The sequence below is a fragment of the Tachyglossus aculeatus genome, chromosome 4, assembly GCF_015852505.1.
Source record: "Tachyglossus aculeatus isolate mTacAcu1 chromosome 4, mTacAcu1.pri, whole genome shotgun sequence".
NCBI lineage: Eukaryota > Metazoa > Chordata > Mammalia > Monotremata > Tachyglossidae > Tachyglossus > Tachyglossus aculeatus.
Window position 1 is genome coordinate 91,707,962 of NC_052069.1, and position 22,605 is coordinate 91,730,566.

Here is a 22,605-nt window from a genome sequence, read left to right on the forward strand (position 1 = left end):
GCTCTCTGGTGCTTAGGTGATAAGTATTGCTTGGGTGAATGCAGAAGCTTCTGGTTTTACACTATTCTGCGGTAGTTCCTCTCAAACCAATAATCTCAGAACAACCAGCTTGCCAGTCCTTGTGTCGTACATTATCCACTTGAGCAGCATGAGAAGCAGCATGGCATAGTAGATAGACCACAGACCTGGGAGTCAGAAGGTCATGGGTTCTAATCCCGGCTCTGCCACTTCTCTGCTGTGTGACATTGGGCAATTCACTTCACTTCTCTGTGCCTCAGTTCCCTCTCTGTAAAATAGGGATTGAGGCTGTGAACCCCTCATGGGACAGGGACTATGTCCAACACAATTTGCTTGTATTCACCCCAGTGCTTTACAGAGTGCCTGGTACATCGTAAGCACTTAACACCATTATTATTATTGTTAAGCCAAGAAATCTTAGTTATTCAAGGATCGAATTCCCCTCTTGGTTCCTGGACAGAAAAGAAAAGAAAGCTGGGATGAAAGAAGACAAATTTGTAAAGATCGTTAAGGAGTCTTCTTGGCCACAACTAGTTGCAATGCAGAGGCATCTCTGCTGGTGACTTCTGGTTGTAGAGAGGAAATGGACAAAGGGATCTTCTGCTTCTGGGAAGGGTTTTTTTCTTTATGGTATTTGTTAAGTGCCTACTATGAGCCATCACTGTACTACGCTGTGGAGTAGATACGAGTTAATCAGGTTGGACACAGTCCCTGTCCCACATGAGCCCCCCAGTCTTAATCCCCATTTTTCAAGCTGAGGCACAGAACAGTGGCTTTCCCAAGGTCACACAGCAGACAAGTAGCAGAGCCAGGATTAGAACCCAGATCCCTCTAACTCTCAGGCCCATACTCTATCTACTAGGCAGTGCAGCTTCTCCAGAGTTGGTATCTGCAGGATCTTGTCTTACCTGCTTTCAAGCCATCTCTGACCCATAGTGATTACATGGACACTTCTCTCCCAGAACGCCCTACTCTTCATCTGCAGTCGTTCTGATAGTGTATCCATAGAATTTTCTTGAGAAAATTACGGAAGTGGTTTACCATTACCTTCTTTCACACAATCAACTTGAGTCTCCACTCTTGACTCTCTCCTATGCCGCTGCTGTCCAGCACAGGTGAATTTCGACATGTAGCAGGTTGCCCTCACACTATCCACTGCCCAAGCTAGGAATGGAATGAGTAGGCCTCTGCTTGACTCTCCCTCCCATAGCCAAGACTGGTAGAGTACTGGAAACTCTCCAGGTGCGATCTTGAGAGGGGAATTCCAGGATAGACTTGGTTATTACCAGTTGCCAGCATCAGTAGCTACGTATATTGTGCAGAGCACTGTAGTAGTTGCTGAGAGAGTTCACAGAAGTAGAAGCAGCATGGCTCAGTGGAAAGAGCACAGGCTTTGGAGTTAGAGGTCATGGGCTCAAATCCCGGCTCCGCCACTTGTCAACTGTGTGACTTTGGGTAAGTCACTTAACTTCTCTGTGCCTCAGTTACCCCATATGTAAAATGGGGATTAAGACTGTGAGCCCCACGTGGGACAACCTGATCAACTTGTAACCTCCCCAGCACTTAGAACAGTGCTTTGCACATAGTAAGCGCTTAATAAATGGCATTATTATTATTATTATTATTATTATTATGATTGACATGGTCCCTGTCCTTAAAGAGTAATGGAAGGAGGGAGGGAAGAGATTGGGAGAGGAGCACTCTGCTCCCACAGGAGCAGGAAAGGGTAGTTTTGGATTTATCTTCCATTACCCCACACCCTTAACAACCTGCATCTTTGTTTCATAAGACAAAATACTTTGCCTGCAAACAAGTGCGCAATACCCACTTTTATGTAATTTTTCTTCTTTTTTCCCACTTCTAAAATTCTCCAGAAAGTCCATATCTGAGCGCATCAGGTTCCATGGCACACCCACCTCATTTGACTAAATACTCCACTCTATTGGTATTTGCAAGAAGCCAAAATATCCCAGTTTTATGGCTTATGGTTGCAGTGTCTTGCTCAGGAAGTCTCTCAAATTTCTGTTCAGCAGCTACAAACTTCATCCACTAATAATAATAACAGTGATTATAATGATGATATTTGAGCTCTTAGTATGCACCAGACCCTGTCCCTAATGGTGTAATAATGTAAGTAGGACAGAAAACAGGTATTGAATCCCCACTCTGCAGCTGAAGCTAAGGAAAGTGAACTTATATGACTTGTCCAAGGTCACACCACAGACAAATTGTCGAACCAGGATTAGAACCCAGGACCTCTGATTCCCAGGCCCGTGCTCCTTCTGTTAGGCCATGGACTGTCAGCTCATCATCATCATCATCATCAGTGGGTTTTATTGAGCAGAGCACTGTACTAAGTACTTTGGACTGTACAATACAACAGAGTTGGTAGACAGGTTTCCTGCCCACAATGAGCTTACAGTCTCGAGGGGGAGACAGACATTAATGTAAGTAAATGATTTATGATACATTTATGATATATACGCACATACAATAAGCTTTCTCATAGTGTATGTTGTTAATCACATGGGGACAGGGTGAGAGAGATGACTCTAGTGGAACCTATCACTGTTTATTCAAGATGAATCTGTGCTATGCCCTCCTGATGTGAGGTAGCCCATCTACACCTTCTCTCTTCTACTAGCCCCTAAACCAAAGTCCCATTTAAGCACCCACTCATTTTATTAGTATTGGCTACCAATCAATCCGTGCATCAGGCAGAAACTCCTCACCCTGGGCTTCAAGGCTGTCCATCACCTCGCCCCCTCCTATCTCACCTCCCTTCTCTCCTTCTACAGCCCAGCCCGCACCCTCCGCTCCTCCACCACTAATCTCCTCACTGTACCTCGCTCTCGCCTGTCCCGCCATCGACCCCCAGCCCACGTCATCCCCCGGGCCTGGAATGCCCTCCCTCTGCCCATCCGCCAAGCTAGCTCTCTTCCTCCCTTCAAGGCCCTGCTGAGAGCTCACCTCCTCCAGGAGGCCTTCCCAGACTGAGCCCCTTCTTTCCTCTCCCCCCTCATCCCCCTCTCCACCCCCCCGTCTTACCTCCTTCCCTTCCCCACAGCACCTGTATATATGTATATATGGTTGTACATATTTATTACTCTATTTATTTATTTATTTATTTATTTTACTTGTACATTTCTATCCTACTTATTTTATTTTGTTGGTATGTTTGGTTCTGTTCTCTGTCTCCCCGTTTCAGACTGTGAGCCCACTGTTGGGTAGGGACTGTCTCTATGTGATGCCAATTTGTACTTCCCAAGCGCTTAGTACAGTGCTCTGCACATAGTAAGCGCTCAATAAATACGATTGATTGATTGATTGACAGGGACTGTATCCAACCCGATTTGTGTTTATTCACCTCAGCGCTTAGTACAGTTCCTGGCACATAGTAAGCGTTTAACAAATACCGCAATTATTATTATTGCAAGAGACTCCTTTCTGTATGACTGCCTTCAAGAGATCAGAGAGAAAAAAAATAATCTTCTGGCATTAATTGGGTTTGGTTATACACTTTTCAGAAACCTTTAGTGAGCACTGGTTGCTGCTAATCTCTAGTTGAAATTTGTGGTGGTGAGTGTCCATCACCCTACCAACTGGCTTTCCCTACTGACCTAATCTTCTCTCACTCTTGGCTTTGTTCCTAAGCCAAGAAAAGTTGCTTATCATCCCCCTCAGGGGAATCCCTGTGCAATGTATGTGCTAACCCCCTTGCTAGTGAGATTTTCTTCCTCTTTAATTACCATCAGCATGCTACCAAATGCTACTTTCACCATAAAGCCTCTCCTGCTTAAACTTATTTAACTCCCATCACACCAGTCATTTAGGTGACCCTAAGACTTAAGTATTTCTCTATAAATGATTTCTACATGTTTCTTTTCCATTGTGTGTCTAAAATCCTATGAGGCAGTAGTGTGGGATAGCATCTCTCCTCTAGACTGTAAGCTCCTTGTGGGCAGGGAGCACATCTACCAACTCTGTTATATTGCACTCTCCCAAGCACTTAGTACAGTTCTCTGCATAGAGTAATCCCTCAATGAATTATAATAATAATAATGATGGTATTTGTTAAGCACTTACTATGTGCCAAGCACTGTTCTAAGCACTGGAGTAGATACAAGGTAATCAGGTTGTCCCACATGGGCTCACAGTCTTAATCCCCATTTTACAGTTGAGGTAACTGAGGCACAGAGAAGTTAAGTGATTTGCCTAAAGTCACACAGCTGACAAGCGGCAGAGCCAGAATTAGAACCCAGAACCTCTGACTCCCAAGCCCGAGCTCTTTCCACTAAGCCACGCTGAATATGTTTGATTGATATAGTATCTAAGGAAGGGAACTAGATGAATTTTCCAAATTCTCCAACCAGAAAGGGTGTTGTAGATCTTAACAGCAAGTACAGGAGGAGAGAGGTTACCTAATAATTATGGAATTTGTAAAGTTGCTTACTGTGTCCCATGCACTGAACTAAGCACTGCTATAAATTCAACATAATCAGATTGGACACAGTCCCTGACTCATACAGGGCTTACATGTTAGGTGGGAGTTTACAGTTTAAAGTTGAGAAAACAGAGGCTCGGAGAAGTTATGTGACTTGCCCAGGGTCACAGAGGATTCATGTGGTGAAGCCACAATTAGAACCCAGATCTCCTGAATCCCAAACTAGTGCTCATTCCACTATGTCATACTGCTTCTGTGTACTCTTTCGCAGAGCAGTAAGAGTGCTGATGTTGACTTGTTGCTGGAGCGCTGATGCTACATTTTTCCAAATTTCAGGAGTAGCAGGACTGCAGGGACTGAAACCCACTATCACTCTTCTTTGTTCTCGGGCCACTGTCAATATCAGGGTCCCAAAATGAGTCTTGGTGGGTTCCACTCTCTATGCTCTCTATCTCTGTCATAGTTTTATCTGTCCCTCCAGGTAAGGGACCAGGAGTAACTTCTGTTTGTGGTGTAACATCTCTCTATCATTTGGTATTGTTCAAGTCTCTGAACGGAGTGTGCCTAATGGTGATGGACAGATGAAATTCTGCAGTGGCTATATTTTAATGGTATGGGTCTTTTGAGATGAAAGACTGGAAAAATCAATTACCCTCTAGAAGGTAAGCTCGTTATGGACAGGGAACGTGTCTGCTAATTCTGTTGTATTCTCCCAAGGAGTTAGAATAGTGCTCTGCACATGGTAAGAGCTCAATCAGTATCACTGATTGATATAATAATCTCACACAGGGCATCGGAGCTTAAATTTGAAAGCTATGGCAATTTTTCTTTTTATTTGATCAACATCATTGAAATTGCGTTACTGCTCTGGGCTACAGGTCTTAATGCAGAGATTTGGCTGTCCACTGGTGATCTCGTTTTTGGATTTTCCATGCCCCTTACTTATTCTCCTCTGTCCTGTTGCTTATTAGTCACTCCAGGAAAGAGCCAAGTGCAGAAGAAGGGTACACAACCTTAATCAGCCCATTTGTTTTCCTTGTTATCTGCTCTAGAAATTCTTTATGGGGAGAAGCTAAAAAAGATTTGGATAATCTGAGTTGTTTGAGCTGCATTATCTTGTGCTTCTTTATGATAAATAATTGATAATTGGCTGAAAAACTGTCAGTTGGATTATCCAGTTAAATTTTTCCAATGCCTCACCTTCCCACCCTTACCTGCACAAAGCCCTATAAGACACTTTGGGCTCATCCGTTAGCCCGGAACTAACCACATGATATCAAACTACTTTCCCGTTGCTCAGCAATAGAAAGGAAAACCAAAATAATTTACCTTATTATACCAGTCTTCTTTATGCCTTTTGCTCATAAATAAGTACACATGACAATTATGTTAAAAAAGCATTAACTTTGTGATAGTGTGACTAGAAGCAGTAGTATCTGTCATTCATATGTCACTCTGGTGTGATGACCCCAAAACAGTTTGCTGATGTTAAAGATTAATAATAATAGTAATGATGGTATTTGTTAAGCACTTACTATGTGCCAGGCACTGTTCTAAGAGCTAGGGTGGATTCAAGCAAATTGGGTTGGACACAGTCCCAGTCCCGTATGGGGCTCACATCTCAATTCCCCATTTTACAGATGAAGTAACTGAGGCCCAGAGAAGTAAAGTGACTTGCCCAGGGTCATCCAGCAGATAACTGTCTCTATATGTTGTCAACTTGTACTTCCCAATCGCTTCCTACAGTGCTCTGCACACAGTAAGTGCTCAATAAATATGGTTGAATGAATGAATGAATGAAAAGTGGCAGAGCAGAGATTAGAACCCACGACCTTTTGAATTCCAGGCCCATGATCTATCTGTTACACCATGATACTACTCGAAGGTTCTCACGATAACTTGGAGTTTTGTAGGAGTGGGGTTGTTAATGCTTCTCTTCAGGGCTGGAACTACTGAGAAGATGTCCCAATTCCCGGGCAGGAGATTTTGAGATTCACTTGGGTAAACATCCTTTCTGAATTGGCTGCTCTTTGTCTGGCTGATCAGTTGACAGCTTTACAGTTCCATGAATATCCAGCTCACCCTTAGCTTCTCTTTCTTTTCCATCCTGATATGGGAACCATATAGAGTACCCTAGGAGAGATCTGCTTTCAGCAGAAGGATCTCTCTCCCCCTCTTTTGCGTGTATTTCTGGTGTTTTTCTTCACTCGTTCTTATGGATTTTAGTTGATCCCCGTGTCCTCTTGGATTTAATGCCATGTTTTGGGATGTTAAAATGTTTCGAATTTGAGAACAAATTATTGAAGTTTCAGTTTTTCTATGTTGGTGACAGCCCCACTTAAAGCAGGGATGCTTCATTGAGACTGAGAGCAGAAGTAAGGAAAATTTCGATCTCTGTGAGGCATACCCATGGAGAGAGACTATTCGATTGGAAATATCAACACAGAATTTCAAGTAAAAATAATTGAATATGACGCCCAGTAATTGTTTCCTAAATTGTCATCCCTTTAGGTTACAGGCTTTGGATAATGTTGATAATTATTGCTCTGGGGTGATCTTGGCCCACTTTCTTGTTGACTTGGGGCCACGCTGGGGGCAAAATTTAATTGATCATATCTTTTACCTTTTAGGCAGGAATCATGTCTACTAACTCTGTTGTACTTTTTCAAGTAGTGTAGTGCTCTGTACACATAAGAGCTCAGTAAATATGACTGATTGTTTGATTGACTTTGAACAACCAGGATGATTAGCCTATTGCCCTCAAATACCCAGCTCACCCTTAGCCTTTCTTTTTTTTTCCATCCTTATTTGGGAACCACATAGAGTACCCTAGGAGAGATCTGCTTGCAGAAACCAGAAGGATCTCTCTCCCCATCTTTTGCATGTATTTTTGGTGTTTTTCTTCACTTATTCTTTTGGATTTTAAGTGACTGAAATATACAATGCTTAGTATATTTTATTTTCCCTGGACTTGGTAGCAACTTCCCCTAGCATACCCTGGGTATTTACAGAAGGATGTCAGATACTGCGATCCTCCAAAAAGAAGTTGACATTTCTCTCATTTTCAATTTTATTTTATTGACCCTTTTCTCAAGCATTTGGATTCCTGCTCAGGTTTTTCTGTAATTTCAGCAAATTAATCAATAGTTTTGCATCCAACTAAAATTACTACAAGAGTTCCTTTCCCAATATTAGCCACACACTCCTTGCAACTGTCTTCATACAAGACATAAGCAATGCCATTACCGGTGCAATGCAATGGTCCATGCAGCCTGATAAATATGTATTAAGTGAGTTGGGAGTGGGTCAGAAATGGATGAGTTCAGAAGTGGAGGTGGGAGAAAAGGAAAGGGGTGAAGGGCATTAGATCTAGGAGAAACATTCACTTATTCCACCCCTGCCACCTGTTTTTACCTGGAAACTCCAGAAAAGACCCAATCAATCAATTAATTGTATTTATTGAGCACTTACTATGTCCAGAGCATTGTACTAAGTGCATGGGAGAGTACAATATAACACTGTAACTGAGTTGGTACATTCCCTGCCCACAATGAGCTTACAGTCTAGAGGAGGAGGTAGACATTAATGTATATATATATAAATTACGGATGTGTTCATAAGTACTGAGGGAGGGGTGAATAAAGGGAGTAAACCAGGGCAACACAGAAGGGATTGGGAGAAGAGAAAATGAGGTCTTAGGGAAGCCCTGACAGATAGCTACAGACATCCTCAATCTGGGAGCCCAGAGCTTGTACAAGCCTGGATCATGGACACAGGGTTAAAACAACTCCATCCCCAGGACTTGCTGGTTTTGTTGGGACAGAGATTTGTAAGCAGTGGATATTGCCCTCACCAGTTTCCTCTCTATCTGACACCCTCTCATTGCCTGAACGATATGCCCATCTCAGCCTGAATATTTTATATTTAATTCTATTTTTTTGAGGACACAAATATGTCCCTGGAATGACCCGGCTAAATCAGAGCATCTAGCCACTTTAATCCAGCCCAGGGTTCTGTCTCCATCAGTGACATTAGAGTGGTTGAAGGAGCAGTGTGATGATTGCCCTCCTTGACATTCAAAAGATGAATAAACCCTCTTTCCTGTTCTTTATAATCCCCTCAAATTTTCCCTCCTTGATCTTGTGGATGGCCACTCTCCTTTACTATCCTGAAGAAAGTTTTTCAATTGAGTTTTCCTGCTGCCTTATTTGCAGCTGCTCCCCGGCCCCCACCCAGCCATCTCAGCAATGCTGTCATTGCTTAGAGAGAGTGGATGGATGATTGCTAAGAATGTGCATTTTGATATAATTCTGAGGAAAGTGCCTCCCCTTCAACATCAATGCTTTCCTGCTTCAAGTTTCAGCAGTCTAGATAAGTGCTTGTCTAGATAAGTCTCGTTCAAGCTCTCATCCTATCCCGTCTGGACTACTGCATCAGCCTTCTCTCTGATCTCCCATCCTCGTGTCTCTCCCCACTTCAATCCATACTTCATGCTGCTGCTCAGATTGTCTTTGTCCAGAAACGCTCTGAGCATGTTACTCCCCTCCTCAAAAATCTCCAATGGCTACCAATCAATCTGCGCATCAGGCAGAAACTCCTCACCCTGGGTTTCAAGGCTCTCCATCCCCTCGCCCCCTCCTACCTCACCTCCCTTCTCTCCTTCTGCAGCCCACCCCACACCCTCCGCTCCTCTGCCGCTAATCTCCTCACCGGGCCTCGTTCTCGCCTGTCCCGCCATCGACCCCCGGCCCACGTCATCCCCCGGGCCTGGAATGCCCTCCCTCTGCTCATCTGCCAAGCTAGCTCTCTTCCTCCCTTCAAGGCCCTACTGAGAGCTCACCTCCTCCAGGAGGCCTTCCCAGACTGAGCCCCTTCCTTCCTCTCCCCCTCATCCCCCTCTCCATCCCCCCCATTTTACCTCCTTCCCTTCCCCACAGCACCTGTATATATGTTTGTACATATTTGTTACTCTATTTATTTATTTATTTATTTTACTTGTACATATCTATTCTATTTATTTTATTTTGTTAGTATGTTTGGTTTTGTTCTCTGTCTCCCCCTTTTAGACTGTGAGCCCACTGTTGGGTAGGGACTGTCTCTATATGTTGCCAACTTGTACTTCCCAAGCTCTGAGTACAGTGCTCTGCACACAGTAAGCGCTCAATAAATACGATTGATGATGATGATGATGATGATGCTTAGTACAGTGCTCTGCACACAGTAAGCGCTCAATAAATACAATTGAATGAGCAAGACTTTTGAGAAGTAAGTTCAAGGGAATTGAATAATCAAGAAGACTTAACTATTGCTTGTACCTCTTTTTTTTCAAATAGGTCTCAAAGCAGAGCTATATCTGTATGAGAGCACTGATGTTTTTAAAAATACCTGGGTATATTTTTGTGGTAGCTATAATTCTATTTGTTCTGATGATTTTGACACCTGTCTACGTGTTTTGTTTTGTTGTCTGTCTCCCTCTTTTAGACTGTGAGCCCGTTGTTGGGTAGGGACCATCACTATATGTTGCTGACTTGTACTTCCCAAATGCTCAGCACAGTGCACTATACACAGTAAGCGCTCAATAAATATGAATAAATGAATGAATGAAGAGCAGAGGAGCTTAGTGGGAAGAGCAGGGGATTTAAAGCCAAGGGATTTGGGTTCTAGTCACAGCTTGGTCACTCTCTTGCTGAGTGACCTTGGGCAAGTCACACATCTTCTCTCTGCCTGTTTCCTCATCTGAAAAATGGGAATAACATAATGATAATAATGATGGTATTAAGTGCTTAATATGTGGTGAGCACTGTTCTAAGTGCTGGGGTGGATATAAGGTCATCAGGTTGTCCCTCGTGGGGTCATAGTCTTAATCCCCATTTTACAGATGAGGTACTAATAATAATTATAATAACGGCATTTATTAAGTGCTTACTATGTGCAAAGCACTGTTCTAAGTGCTAGGGAGGTTAAAAGGTGATCAGGTTGTCCCATGGAGGGCTCACAGTCTTAATCCCCATTTTACAGATGAGGTAACTGAGGCCCAGAGAAGTTAAGTGACTTGCCCAAAGTCACACAGCTGACAGCTGGAGGGGCTGGGATTTGAACCCATGACTTCTGACTCCAAAGCCCGTGCTTTTTCCACTGAGCCACACTGCTTTGCTTGCTCTCCCTTTCCTTTAGGCACTGAGCCCCATTTTCTTGGGACAGGGACTGTGTCTGATCTGATTCTTGTATCTCAATTTTCAGCCCAACACCTGGTACTAAATAAATGCCACTTAAAGAGTCCCACATAAGAGCCATCCTTTTCAGTTTCCCCCACTTTCTGTATTTCTTATTATATTCAGATGACATTTGCAAACCTTTTGAGGATAACAATAATATCTTCTAGTTCGAATTTATTCTCCCACTGGTTTAGGACAGTGTTCTGCACACATATGCTTAATAAATATTATTGGTAGTGCTTTGTAAAATGATTATGGTTAAATGACCATGCTAAATGGGGAATATGCACTAAATTTAATTTATCTCCTTTAAAAACAGGGAACATAGCTACCAATTCTGTTGTGTTGTACTCTCCCAAGCATTTAGTACAGTGGTCTGCACACTGTAAGAACTAAAATACCATTGATTTTAAAATAGAAATGCAATCTAGAGAATGCGTGCCCTGCACACAGTAAGTGCTCAATAAATACGATTGAGTGAATGAATTAGATTTGTTAATTGGAAATTCATGACTATATTGGTAACTGATGATCCTGTTTCCATAGTATAGTGTAGCCATTAGAGTTATGCCATTCCAAGCCCAGAATCTTGTGGTTCACTGTGGTCTAGGGACAAGAAAAATAATTCAAAAATAATAACGTGATTCCAAAGGCCTGATCCCTAGTGGGGAGAGGCAACAGTGGTGAGGATTCAAGGACATTAGTAACAATAAAATAGCTTTAATATATGGTAGAAATGCCCAAATACTGACAAGCACTGCAGCGTGACCTAATGGATAGAGCATGGGCCTAGGAGTTGGAAGAACCTGTGTTCTAATCCTGGCTCCATCATTTGTCTGCTGTGTGACCATGGGCAAATCACTTAGCTGCTCTGTGCCTCAGCTGCCTCATCTGTAAAGTGGGGATAAGACTCAGAAGCCTCATATGGGGTAGGACCTGTGTCCAATCTGGTTAGCTTACTATCTATCCCAGCGCTTAGTACAGTGCCTGGTACTTAGAAAGCCCTTAGTATTATTACTTTTCCTCCTAGCAGGTAGAAAAGATTGAGCTTGTAGAAGGGTATATGATGTGAGGCTTTGGGATATGAAGGAAAATGGAAAGCTTGAAAGGGAAATATCCTCCATGTCAGTGGGATCCCATTTTTGGGCTCCATGCATGGGAGTCTATTAGGTTCATCTCCTTTGGGCTGTCTTGGACATCTTTACTTATCTCTCTGGTAAATTCTTCCTCATTAAGCCTTCTGACAGATTCTTCTGTTCCTACAGTTAGGTCTTCTGGAGTATTTATGATTGCTTTACATAGGAAATTCCTATTTTTGATTCTAAACTAGTTGGAGGAAGGGACCATTTCTCCATGTTATATAAAATCTTAAAAGTTTCTATTTGATATAAATATCTGCTGTTCAGATTCAAAGATGTTGCTTCTGGCAGTGATAAGTATCCATCTGGTTGACAAGAGTGGTGTGACTGGTTCCTTCTTTATTGTCCAGGTCTAAAGATGGTTGCGTGCAAATCGGTATTTCTAGCATGCTATTCTACATGTTGGTGTCATGATCTCTTGATTGTCCAGGTCTAAAGATGGTCGCTTGCAAATCGGTATTTCTAGCATGCTATTCTACTTGTTGGTGTCATGATCTCTTGAAACCCTGGAACTAAAATATGATTCCATTCTTGACTCTTGTTTTTTTTTTTTTTTTGTGGTTGTCTCTAGCAACTAGTCACATGTGAAGTTGTGCTTCACTGAGCCTTTGAGGTGTTTTTTCTCATCTCCTATTTCAAATTATACAGTACATGCTGGATGCCATTATGGAAAATCACCTCTCTTTGACAACCTGAACCTTTCATTTCTCTGTTTCTTGCATGTTTTGGGCAGGAACCAAGTCTGCTAATTCTGTTGTATGCACTCTCCCAAGCACTTAGTATAGTGTTCTGTACATGGAAAAAGTTCAATAAATACCATTGTTTGATGGATTAATTGCAGCTGGTAACCAGCTTCTTCTGTAGCACCGATATGACCAGTGAAGAGTGAGAGAGCAGGACTATGTTGTGGATCCTATATTTTTTTTTGCTCATCTTAGTAACACACATCTCTCTTTTTTATAACTAACATGAGCCAATACTGAATCTTGTTTATCCTGAGATAACTTTGGAATCATATTGGTTAGAGCACAGACCCGGAAGTCAGAAGGTCATGGGTTCTAATTTTGGCCCCTCCACTTGTCTGCTGGGTGACCTTAGGCAAGTCACTTTACTTTTCTGGGCCTTAGTTAACTCATCTGTAAAATGGGGATGAAAACTGTGAGCCCCACATGGGGCAGGGACTGTGTCCAAACCAATTTGCTTGAATCCACACTTAGTACAATTCCTGACACATAATAAGTGCTTTACAAATACCATTATTATTGTTATTATTATTCATTTCACCAACTCAGCCAGTTATCATGTATCTTCTACTGTTTTTAATATATGTGTCTATGTGTGTGTGTATAAACTAACACCCTCCCATGTTTATATACACATTTTATGTATACACATTACACATATATCAACCTAGAAGGATGTTAGGTTTTGTTTACATAGAATAAAAGAAAATAGAAAATGGACCTTTAAAAGCCTCAAATGTTTCTGGCCAATCAGTAGTTTTCCTTCTGTTCCCCATGAAGAGCAGCAAGGGCAAGATTTGGCCCAGGGCAGCTTCAGAGAGGAAGCTGAGGGGAACCACCTCAGAAAAGGTGGTGGAGAACAGGCAGATTAAACCAAAGACCCATCTCTTATTGAGGCAGCTTCCTTATTACTGCCTCCACACAAGAATCCTTCAGCCTTTATATCTTCAACCAATTCTTCCGTGTTAGAAAGGGCCAAATGAGGAAGGCCATCTGCTTTAGTTATTTCCTTTCCTTTCTACTTTCTAGCATTGTTCCCCTCAACTTCGACAGGGCCAATTGTAGACTAGAAGGAACACTCTTGCTGTGTTTGTGAAATTGGTGTTCACACTCAGAGTTGATGGTGAAGTTACTGCCCAAGGCTATAAAAATAAGCTCAAGAAACTGTGGAATAATGACATGTCCTTTCACCTGAGGAATGCCTTTTGATGTGAATCTATAACCCCTAAAGCCCTTGCGTGGCAGATGGAAGTAAAGTGATTATAACCACTCCAAAGATTTGATAAAACACATTGGTTGGTAGTGGAGGGTTAATATGGGCAGTAGAGAGCCCAGAGCACAGAGAACCACTTTGGCATGAAACCAGGATTCCCTCTTAATAATAATAGTGGTATTTGTTAGGTACTTACTATATGCCAAGCAGTGAATGAATGAATGAACTAAGCCATAGGATAAATACAATATAGGCAGTCTGAACAGCTCCTGTTACATGTGGGGCTCAAATCTAAAGGGGAGCTTTATCTTATCCCCCATTTCTACAGATGAGGAAACTGAGACTCAGAGAAATTAAGTGACTTGCCCAAAGTCCAAACAGCAGGCAAGTGGCAGAGCCAGAATTAGAACCCAGGACTCCTGGCTCTCTTTCCTCTAGACCTCATTACTCTTCTTGAGTATAGGTTCTGTGCATCAATTGGTAGTATCTATTAAGCACATACTGCGTGCAGAGCACTGTACTAAGTGCTTGGGAAAATCCAGTGCAACAGAGATGGTAAATGTAATCCCTGCCTACAAGGGCCTTAGAAAAAAAGTTAAAAAAAAACAGAACCTGCCATGGTAAACCAAAAACTGCTGTTTGCCTGATATACAACATGGGAGGGCAGGGAATGTGTCTGTTTATTTCTACATTATACTCTTCCAAGCACTTAGTACAGTGCTCTGCACACAGTAGTTGCTCAATAAATGCAATTGAATGAAACAGGCTGTGGATCACATATCAATCAATCATATTTCTTGAGTGCTTACTGTGTACAGAGCACTATATAACACGCTTGATAGAGTACAATACAACAGAGTTGGCAGACAAGTTCCTTACCCACAAAGAGCTTACAGTCTAGAGTCCTGGCCATGCTTGTGTCCATGGATAGCAAGTCGCTTTCACAAATCTTGCCTTTGAACCTGAAGGGTGCCTATATTCCCCTTATTTGATAGATAAATTAAGTTGTGGCCTCATGTGTTAACATCTTTCAACCTTGTACATAAAGAGCCATACCTACTCCATTCAGCAGATGATTTTATTTTCCATCATTTCACCCCGTGACTGCAATGGTGAAACATGTGGCATTGTTTCTGTGAACTACCATGTGCTTTTCCCTCATGGGGTGTCATTCTGTTTGTTTCTCACTTTGTCTCTTTATCCAAGTCATTTTGAATTTTAAGTCTGCTTTGGAATGTGTTGGGCAGCTTGGTGCCATCTGCAGATTTAATGAGCCTGGTTTCTGTTCCACCATGCAGGCCATTGATGAAAATGTTAAATAGGAGCGAATCCAGGATTGACCCCGACTCAGAACACCACGTGTAATCCCTGAGATTTTACAATGAAATTTGCTAGTAATCATTATGGAAACATAAAATAATAACACTAGAAAAATCCATGAAGTCCATCTGATTTAATTTCCTGTGTCCAGGAAGAAGCATGACAAAGCCTTGTGGGACAGTTGGATGTTTTTTTTCTCTATCCTATTTATTTTATTTTGTTAGTATGGTTGGTTTTGTTCTCTGTCTCCCCCTTTTAGACTGTGAGCCCACTGTTGGGTAGGGACTGTCTCTATATGTTGCCAATTTGTACTTCCCAAGCGCTTAGTACAGTGCTCTGCACATAGTAAGCGCTCAATAAATACGATTGATTGATTGATAGTACATTCCAGTGTTTGATCACCTTTATAGTCAAGAAGATCTTCCTTATGTTCTGTACATCATTCAGCACTTAGAACAGTGCTTTGCACATAGTAAGCGCTTAACAAATACCATTAGTATTATTACTGTTATTATTACTGATTTTAAGGTGAACCAATTTCCTCTTGTTTGTGCTCACTGGACATGGAAAACCACAGGTTGGCATCCTCCACATTAAAGACCTTTTATAGACCTGAAGGCAGCTACTAAGTAATCTGTTAGCCTTCAATAAGTTAATCAGTGGCATTTATCGAGCACTTGTGCAGAGCACTGTACTAAGTCCTTGGGAAGGTACAATACAATAGAGTAGGTAGATATGGTCCCTGCCGACAAGGAGTATATTGTAAGATAAATAATCCCAATTGCTTTAACCTTTTCTCATGGGAACTATCCTCTCAGAGTCACACCTGGAGAGTTTTCAGTATCCTACCAGTCTCAGCTATGGGAGGAAGAGTCAAGCAGAGTCCTATCCATTACATTCCTAACTTGGGCAGTGGCTAGTGAGTGGAAGGCAATCTGCTACGAGTCAAAACTCACTTGTGCTGGGCAGTAGCGGCAAGGGAGAATGTTGAGGGTGGAGACCCAAGTTGTGTGGAAGGAGGCAATGGTAAACCACTTCTGGATTTTTACCAAGAAAACTCTGTGGAAACACTACCAGAACAATTGCAGATAGAGGTGGGGCGTTCTGAGGGAGATGTATCCATGGTGTCGCTATGGGTCGGCAACTACCCGACGGCACAGGACAAGACAGGGAAACTACATTTTTGCCCCTTGGACCTTTTTCTTTATAGGACTGTATGGGCCCTCTTTTGTCTAATACTAAGTGTCATACTAAGCACTTGGAAAGTACAATAGGATTAATAGAAATGATTATTGCTCTTTGTGACAAAATGCTCAATGTCTGAACAATTCAGGGTTTAGTTAATAGATGACTTCCTAATCCTTGCATGTTACTCTAGCTACTACATTCCTGTATTGTGTTAGCTTAACTTCTAGTTCACTATGGCCCTAATTTCTCTTCCTACAGAATATTCCCCATTCTATCTTTTGTGAAGATTTCTTTTGATTAGCAAGTGTGCCATCCTGCTTTTGTCTCTGTTGGCTCTATTTAGGTTTTGCAGAACTGACTTTCCAATTTCTGTTAGTTTTGATTTTTTTCCCCTTATTTTCAAAATACTGCCAACTCCTCCCAATTTAGCATCATCACCATACGGTCCCTTTTTTCATCCAGGTTAACAATAGAGATATTGAATCAATAACTCATATTGAGTGCTTTCTATGTGCAGAGCACTGTATTAAATGCTCGGGAGAGTAGAATGTAATAGAGTTGGTAAACACATTTCCCTAATCACAAAGAGCTTATGGTCTAGAGAGGGATGCAGATATTGATATAGATCAATAATATTGATAATATCCATAGTAATATAGATAATATAGAAAAAGAAGCAGCTTGGCCTAGGGTGAAGCAATGTGGCCTAATGGACAGAGCTTGGGTTTGGGAATCAGAAGGACCTGGTTTCTAATCCCAACTCTGCCACTTGTCTGCTGGGTGACCTTGGGCAAGTCACTTAACTTCTCTGTGCCTCAGTTCCCTCACCTACAAAGTGGGGATTAAGACTGTGAGCCACGTGACTGTCAGGGGCTGTGTACAGTCTGATTATTTTGTATCTTACCCCATTGCTTAGTACTGTGCCTGGCACATAGTAAGCCCTTAACCGGTACCATAAAAAAAATTAGGGATGTGTATGTGGGGCCGAGCAAGGGAAAATAATTTGTCATAGGACATATCCTTGTAGATATGTCAGCTAAGGTGGATATGGAACCATTTCTGGACTACCATTTGGAAGCAAATGTCCCGGAGACCAGGGATGCAACCTACTCACACTATTTTCCTAGCTTCTTAACGAGAGTGTTTTGAGAAAAGCATCTCTTTTGCTTTCATTGTCTCCAAAGCCTGTCATTCTATTGTAGAGGAAGATTAAATTGTGACATAATTTGCTTAATCAGTCAGTGGTGTTTATTGAGTACTTACTATGTGCAAAGCACTCTATTAAGCATTTGGGAGAGTACAATACAACCGTATTAGCAGATACTTTCCCTGCCTATAACCAGCTTGCAATCTAGAGTCAACATAAAGTCATATCAGTTGCTGTCTAGATATCTGCAAACTAATTGTTGGATAATTTGTTTTGGAATCTTTCCAGATCTAGATGCTAACATAACTGGTCTAGTCTGTAATCCCAGACTAACTTCCCCCCTCCTGCCCCTTTTTCTTTCATTTCTTAGGCCTCTATAGCTGAATTCTCAAAAATAATAGTTACTGGCTAAGCAATACATCTGCCAATCGTGTACCAATCTATGGCACAACACCAGTCAGTACTGAGTTGAAAATATCCAGTTTTAAAAATATACCTCTAATTGTTTCCAACTGCTAATTAAATACGGGATTTGCCCTGGCCAACCTTACACATTTGACCTTTTTTTGTAAAGAATGAAGTGGAAAAAACAATTTAAAATCTCTGTTCAATTAGAATCATCTTTGCAGCTTTCCCTTCTTGTGAATAGAAGGGAGCAACATTTTCCCTGTCCTTCCTCTTTTGATTAATATAATTAAAGCAGTTTTTGTTTCCTTTTGTCTTGGACTAATTGCATTTCCTTTTCACTTCTCACTTCTCTAATCTTGTCCCTATGTCATTGGGTTATCTGGCATTTATTCCACTTTTTGTAGCTTTCTCATTTTTTCCTTCAGGTAACTTAAAAGGTCTTGGTTTAGCAACTTGGCATCTTACTATTGCCCTTCATGTGCCAACTAAAATATTTCTTTAAATTTAAATAACACTTGCATTCATCCACAGGTCAGTTCTATCATTTTTCTCATTTTATCTGCACACTGCGGTGGGAGGGGTGGGCAGGAACAGAGTGGGAAAGTGTCTTTATGAGGCACTACAGCAGGCCAGTAGCAGAGCTGGGACTAGAATCTAGTGCTCCTGACTTCACAAATCACGCCTTGACCTCTTCATTATGCTGTCTGTGTAAACATCGCTATAACATATGTATTCTTGATCCTTTAGATCATTTTTTTGAAGACCAATGAGTTTATTGGATACCTTTGTTTTCTAGACTTTCTTTTTGACCTGTCTTTAAAATTTGCTTTCCCCAAAGTCCTTTTTCTCTTTCTTCCTGACTTCTCTCTTTCCTTAAGATCTGAAGTGTGATCACACTATGACTACTATTTCTCCTAGTCCATTCTATTTTTATGTCAGTCTCCCCCTGTAGACTGTAAACTGTTAGAGGGCAGAGATCATCTCTACCAGCTTCAAGTCTGTCCATCACCTCGCCCCCTCCTACCTCACCTCCCTTCACTCCTTCTGCAGCCCAGCCCGCTCACTTCTCTCCTCTACTGCTACTTTCCTCACTGTGCCTCATTCTCGCCTGTCCTGCCGTCGACCCCTGGCCCACATCCTACCTCTGGCCTGGGATGCCCTCCCTCCACACATCCACTGAACTATCTCTCTTCCTCCCTTCAAAGGCCTTCCCAGACAGAGACCCCCCCTTTTTCCTCTCCTCCCCCCATTATCCCTCCTCCATCTGCCCTACCCTCTTCCCCTCTCAACTGCACTTGTATATATTTGTACATATCTATTACTCAATTTATTTTATTTGTACATATTTATTACTCTATTTTATTTGTACATATTTACTACTCAATTTATGTTAACAGTGATGTGTATATAGCTATACTTCTTTTTATTATGATGATATTGACACCTGTCTACTTGTTTTGTTGTCTGTCTCCCCCTTCTAGACTGTGAGCCCGTTGTTCAGTAGGGATGTCTCTATATGTTGCCTATTTGTACTTCCCAAGTGCTTAGTACAGTGCTCTGCACACTGTAAGCACTCAATACAATTGAATGAATGAATGAACTCGAACAACTAATGGTATTTATTGAGCATTGGGAGAGTGCAATATTACATAGTTGGTAGAATGTTTCCCAAGCACTTAGTAGAGTGTTATGGACATAGGTTATTATCAAGTGCTGTGGACTCGTTTCCAAATCGTAGCAACTCTATGGATATATTTTCTCCAGAACGTCCTGTAGCACTCAATAAATGCTATTGATTGATTATTACTGCTTCCACACAAGAATCCTTCCGCCTGTATATCTTCAACCAATTCTTCCGTGTTAGAAAGGACCAAATGGGGAAGTCCATCTGCTTTAGTTATTTCCTTTCCTTTCTACTTTCTAGCATTGGTTTCTCCAGTGGCTAGTGCACACTACTCTGGGAACCAGAAGACCTGAACTCTATATCTGGCTTTGCCTGTAGCTGGCTAATGGGGCTAACGTGGACAAAGACCTATAAAGATAACAATGTGCTTGCACCCCTTTCTTCCTACTTTATCATTGTACTCCTGTAACATGACTGGCAAGACTGGGAGTGTGTGTGGGACACTACACAAACGACTAGCACTACAATCAATTCTTCTTTGCACGTTCTCTGTCCTGAAGCTTCAGGACCAAGTCTCCTCCATCCTTTTTTATCGGAAACTAAATTTCACTAGAATACTGCCTTCAGTGGAGTTTTCAAAACCTGGGTGACTATCCAACTGTTTGAAAATCCAGCTACTTGTTGTATTGTTGTACTGTTGTTGTATTGAAAATCCAGCTACTTGTTGGACTGGTGTAAGAACAGGAAGGTAATCCTCTTCAACCTGCCATTTTACTTACATTTTTTTTTTTTTTGCCATCCGTGATCGAACAAACCTATCATTTTGTCCAAGAAGGGGATTGTTTTTATGGAACCCATTCTTCATAAAGTGAAGATATTTATCATGCTTTTATCCCATTTTGTTGTAGGTTGGCTTTTTCCACAGTTAGCACTCAGTAAAATCCATTGGTTGAATTCTATTTAAAATTCTATTTATTTTGATGGTATTGACACCTCTGTACTTGTTTTGTTTTATTGTCTGTCTCCCCCTTCTAGACTGTGAGCCTGTTGTTGGGTAGGGACCATCTCTATATGTTGCCGATTTGTACTTCTCAAGCCCTTAGTACAGTGCTCTGTACACAGTAAGCGCTTAATAAATACGATTGAATGAATGAATGAAATTGAAATATTAATTCAGCTTTTTTTTGAGGTATCATTAGTAAATTTAGTGGTCTTTTGCAGGGGTGGAAAACTGCCTGACTCTGGAAGCTGCATATGGTCATCTTCAGAAGTTGAAGAGAACCAATGCAAGCGCAAGATTTGGGAATGAGGAGAGGGAGATGGAGGTCAGGTGAGAAATTGGTGTGTTGAGGTGTGGGTAACTATCTTTTTGTGTGTATGTGAAGATGAGGAAGTGTGAATTTGGAGCTATGTTTTGGTGAGCTTTGGAGTAGTGGTCTGTAGGATTCAAGAAATGAGTGTGGTTGGTATCTGGGGGTACCCCGTGACCAGGAACTATCAACTGGTGGAAGAGAAATGTCAAACAGATACTTCCTAGGAGTCTCCCTGACAGGGATGAGAGTAAAAGTTGCTTCAAGTCAGAAGTGGATTAGTACAGTGCTCTGCACACATTAAGCACTCAATAAATATGATTGAATGAATGAACTGGATTGGGGTCCACGATATTTGAAGGAACAGACATGTGTGTGCGTGTGCATGTGCGTGTGTGTGTAACGGGGGGGGCGGTGAACCATTTTTCACTGAGGTGACAGCAAGACTGTGGCTGATTCTGCAGCCTGGTATGGATGAGTGAAATACCAATGGTCCTGGTGGTGGCAAGCTGCATGCCCCATCTAGGTGACTTAAATAGCAGGCGGGATAGGAACACAGGCTAACTGTTCTCCGCCTTGACCCAGGAGTTGTCTACTTCCCGCCTGGAGCCACGCTAGCTCTCTGAGGGAGATGACAGCATTACTGATGCCCCCCGGCCCCCTGGCTTCCTTGCACACTACAGCGTGATATCTGTACCATGGCCTCAGAGGATGCTGGTGGCTAAGTTGTTTCTGTGGTACACATGCCAGCTAGGGCAGCCCAGCCCCCATGCCATCGTGGAAATATAAGGAGAAAAAAATATCTGCTCTGAAATCATTCAGGTCAGATTGGGAACACCTGTCATCTCCTGGTTCTCCTCTTATCTCTCTGGCTGTTCATTCTCAGTCTTCTTCATGGACTCCTCCTCTGCCTTCCACCCCCCAACTGTGGGGGTCCCTCAAGGTTCAGTTCTGGATCCCCTTCTATTCTCCATCTACACTCACTCCCTCGAAGAACTCATTCACTCCTGTGGCTTCAACTACACTCTCTCTGCAGACAATACCCAAATCTACATCTCCTCCCCTGATCTCTCTCCTTCTCTCCAGGCTCACATCTCCTCCTGTCTTCAAGATGTCTCTACTTGGATGTCCTCCCATCATTTCAAACTTAACATGTCCAAAACAGAGCTCTTTATCTTCCCACCCGAACCCTGTCCTCTCTCTGCCTTTCCCATCACTGTAGACAGCACCACCATCCTTCCTGTCTCACAACCCATAACGTTGCTCTCGACTCCTCTCTCTAATTCAATTCTTATAGTCATTCTGTCATCAAATCCTGTCAGTCCCACCTTCACAACATTGCTAAATCCACCCTTTCCTCTCCATCCAAACTGTTACCACATTATTACAATCACCCATCCTGTCCCACTAGTACTGCATCAACCTCCTTGCTGACCTCCCAACCTTCTGCCTCTCCCCACTCCAGTCTATACTTCACTCCACTGCCCGGATCATCTTTCTACAAAATCATTCAGGATATGTCACCTGCCTCCTCAGAAATTCCCAGCGGTTGCCTGTCCACCTTCATATCAAACAAAAACTCCTCATCATTGGGTTTAAAGCACGCCATCACCTTTCCCCTTACTACGGCACTTTGCTCCTCTAGTGCTAACTCATTCATTCATTCACTCAATTGCTTTTATTGAGTGTTTGTGGTGTGCAGAGCACTGTACTAAGTGCTTGGAAAGTGCAATACAGCAATAAAGAGAGACAATCCTGCCCACAACAGATTTACCATCTAGAGAGAGAGAGACAGACTTCAAAACAAGTAATGAGGCATCAATATAAATAAATAGA

At 42.1% G+C, this 22,605-nt stretch overlaps 1 protein-coding gene across 4 annotated transcripts in view; it reads left to right on the plus strand.

The window, feature by feature from the left end:
• Positions 1-22,605, plus strand: part of RUNX1T1 (RUNX1 partner transcriptional co-repressor 1) — a 166,837-nt gene that overhangs the window by 65,412 nt on the left and 78,820 nt on the right. Inside the window, exon 1 of one of the 4 annotated variants that reach the window (XM_038745344.1) lies at positions 20,691-20,789. The exons of the other annotated variants lie outside the window; for them this stretch is intronic. Within the exon in view, the coding sequence (XP_038601272.1) occupies positions 20,744-20,789 (46 nt within the window). The 5' untranslated portion in view covers positions 20,691-20,743. Of the gene's footprint in view, positions 1-20,690; positions 20,790-22,605 lie in introns of those variants that run through there. 4 annotated transcript variants of the gene reach the window in all.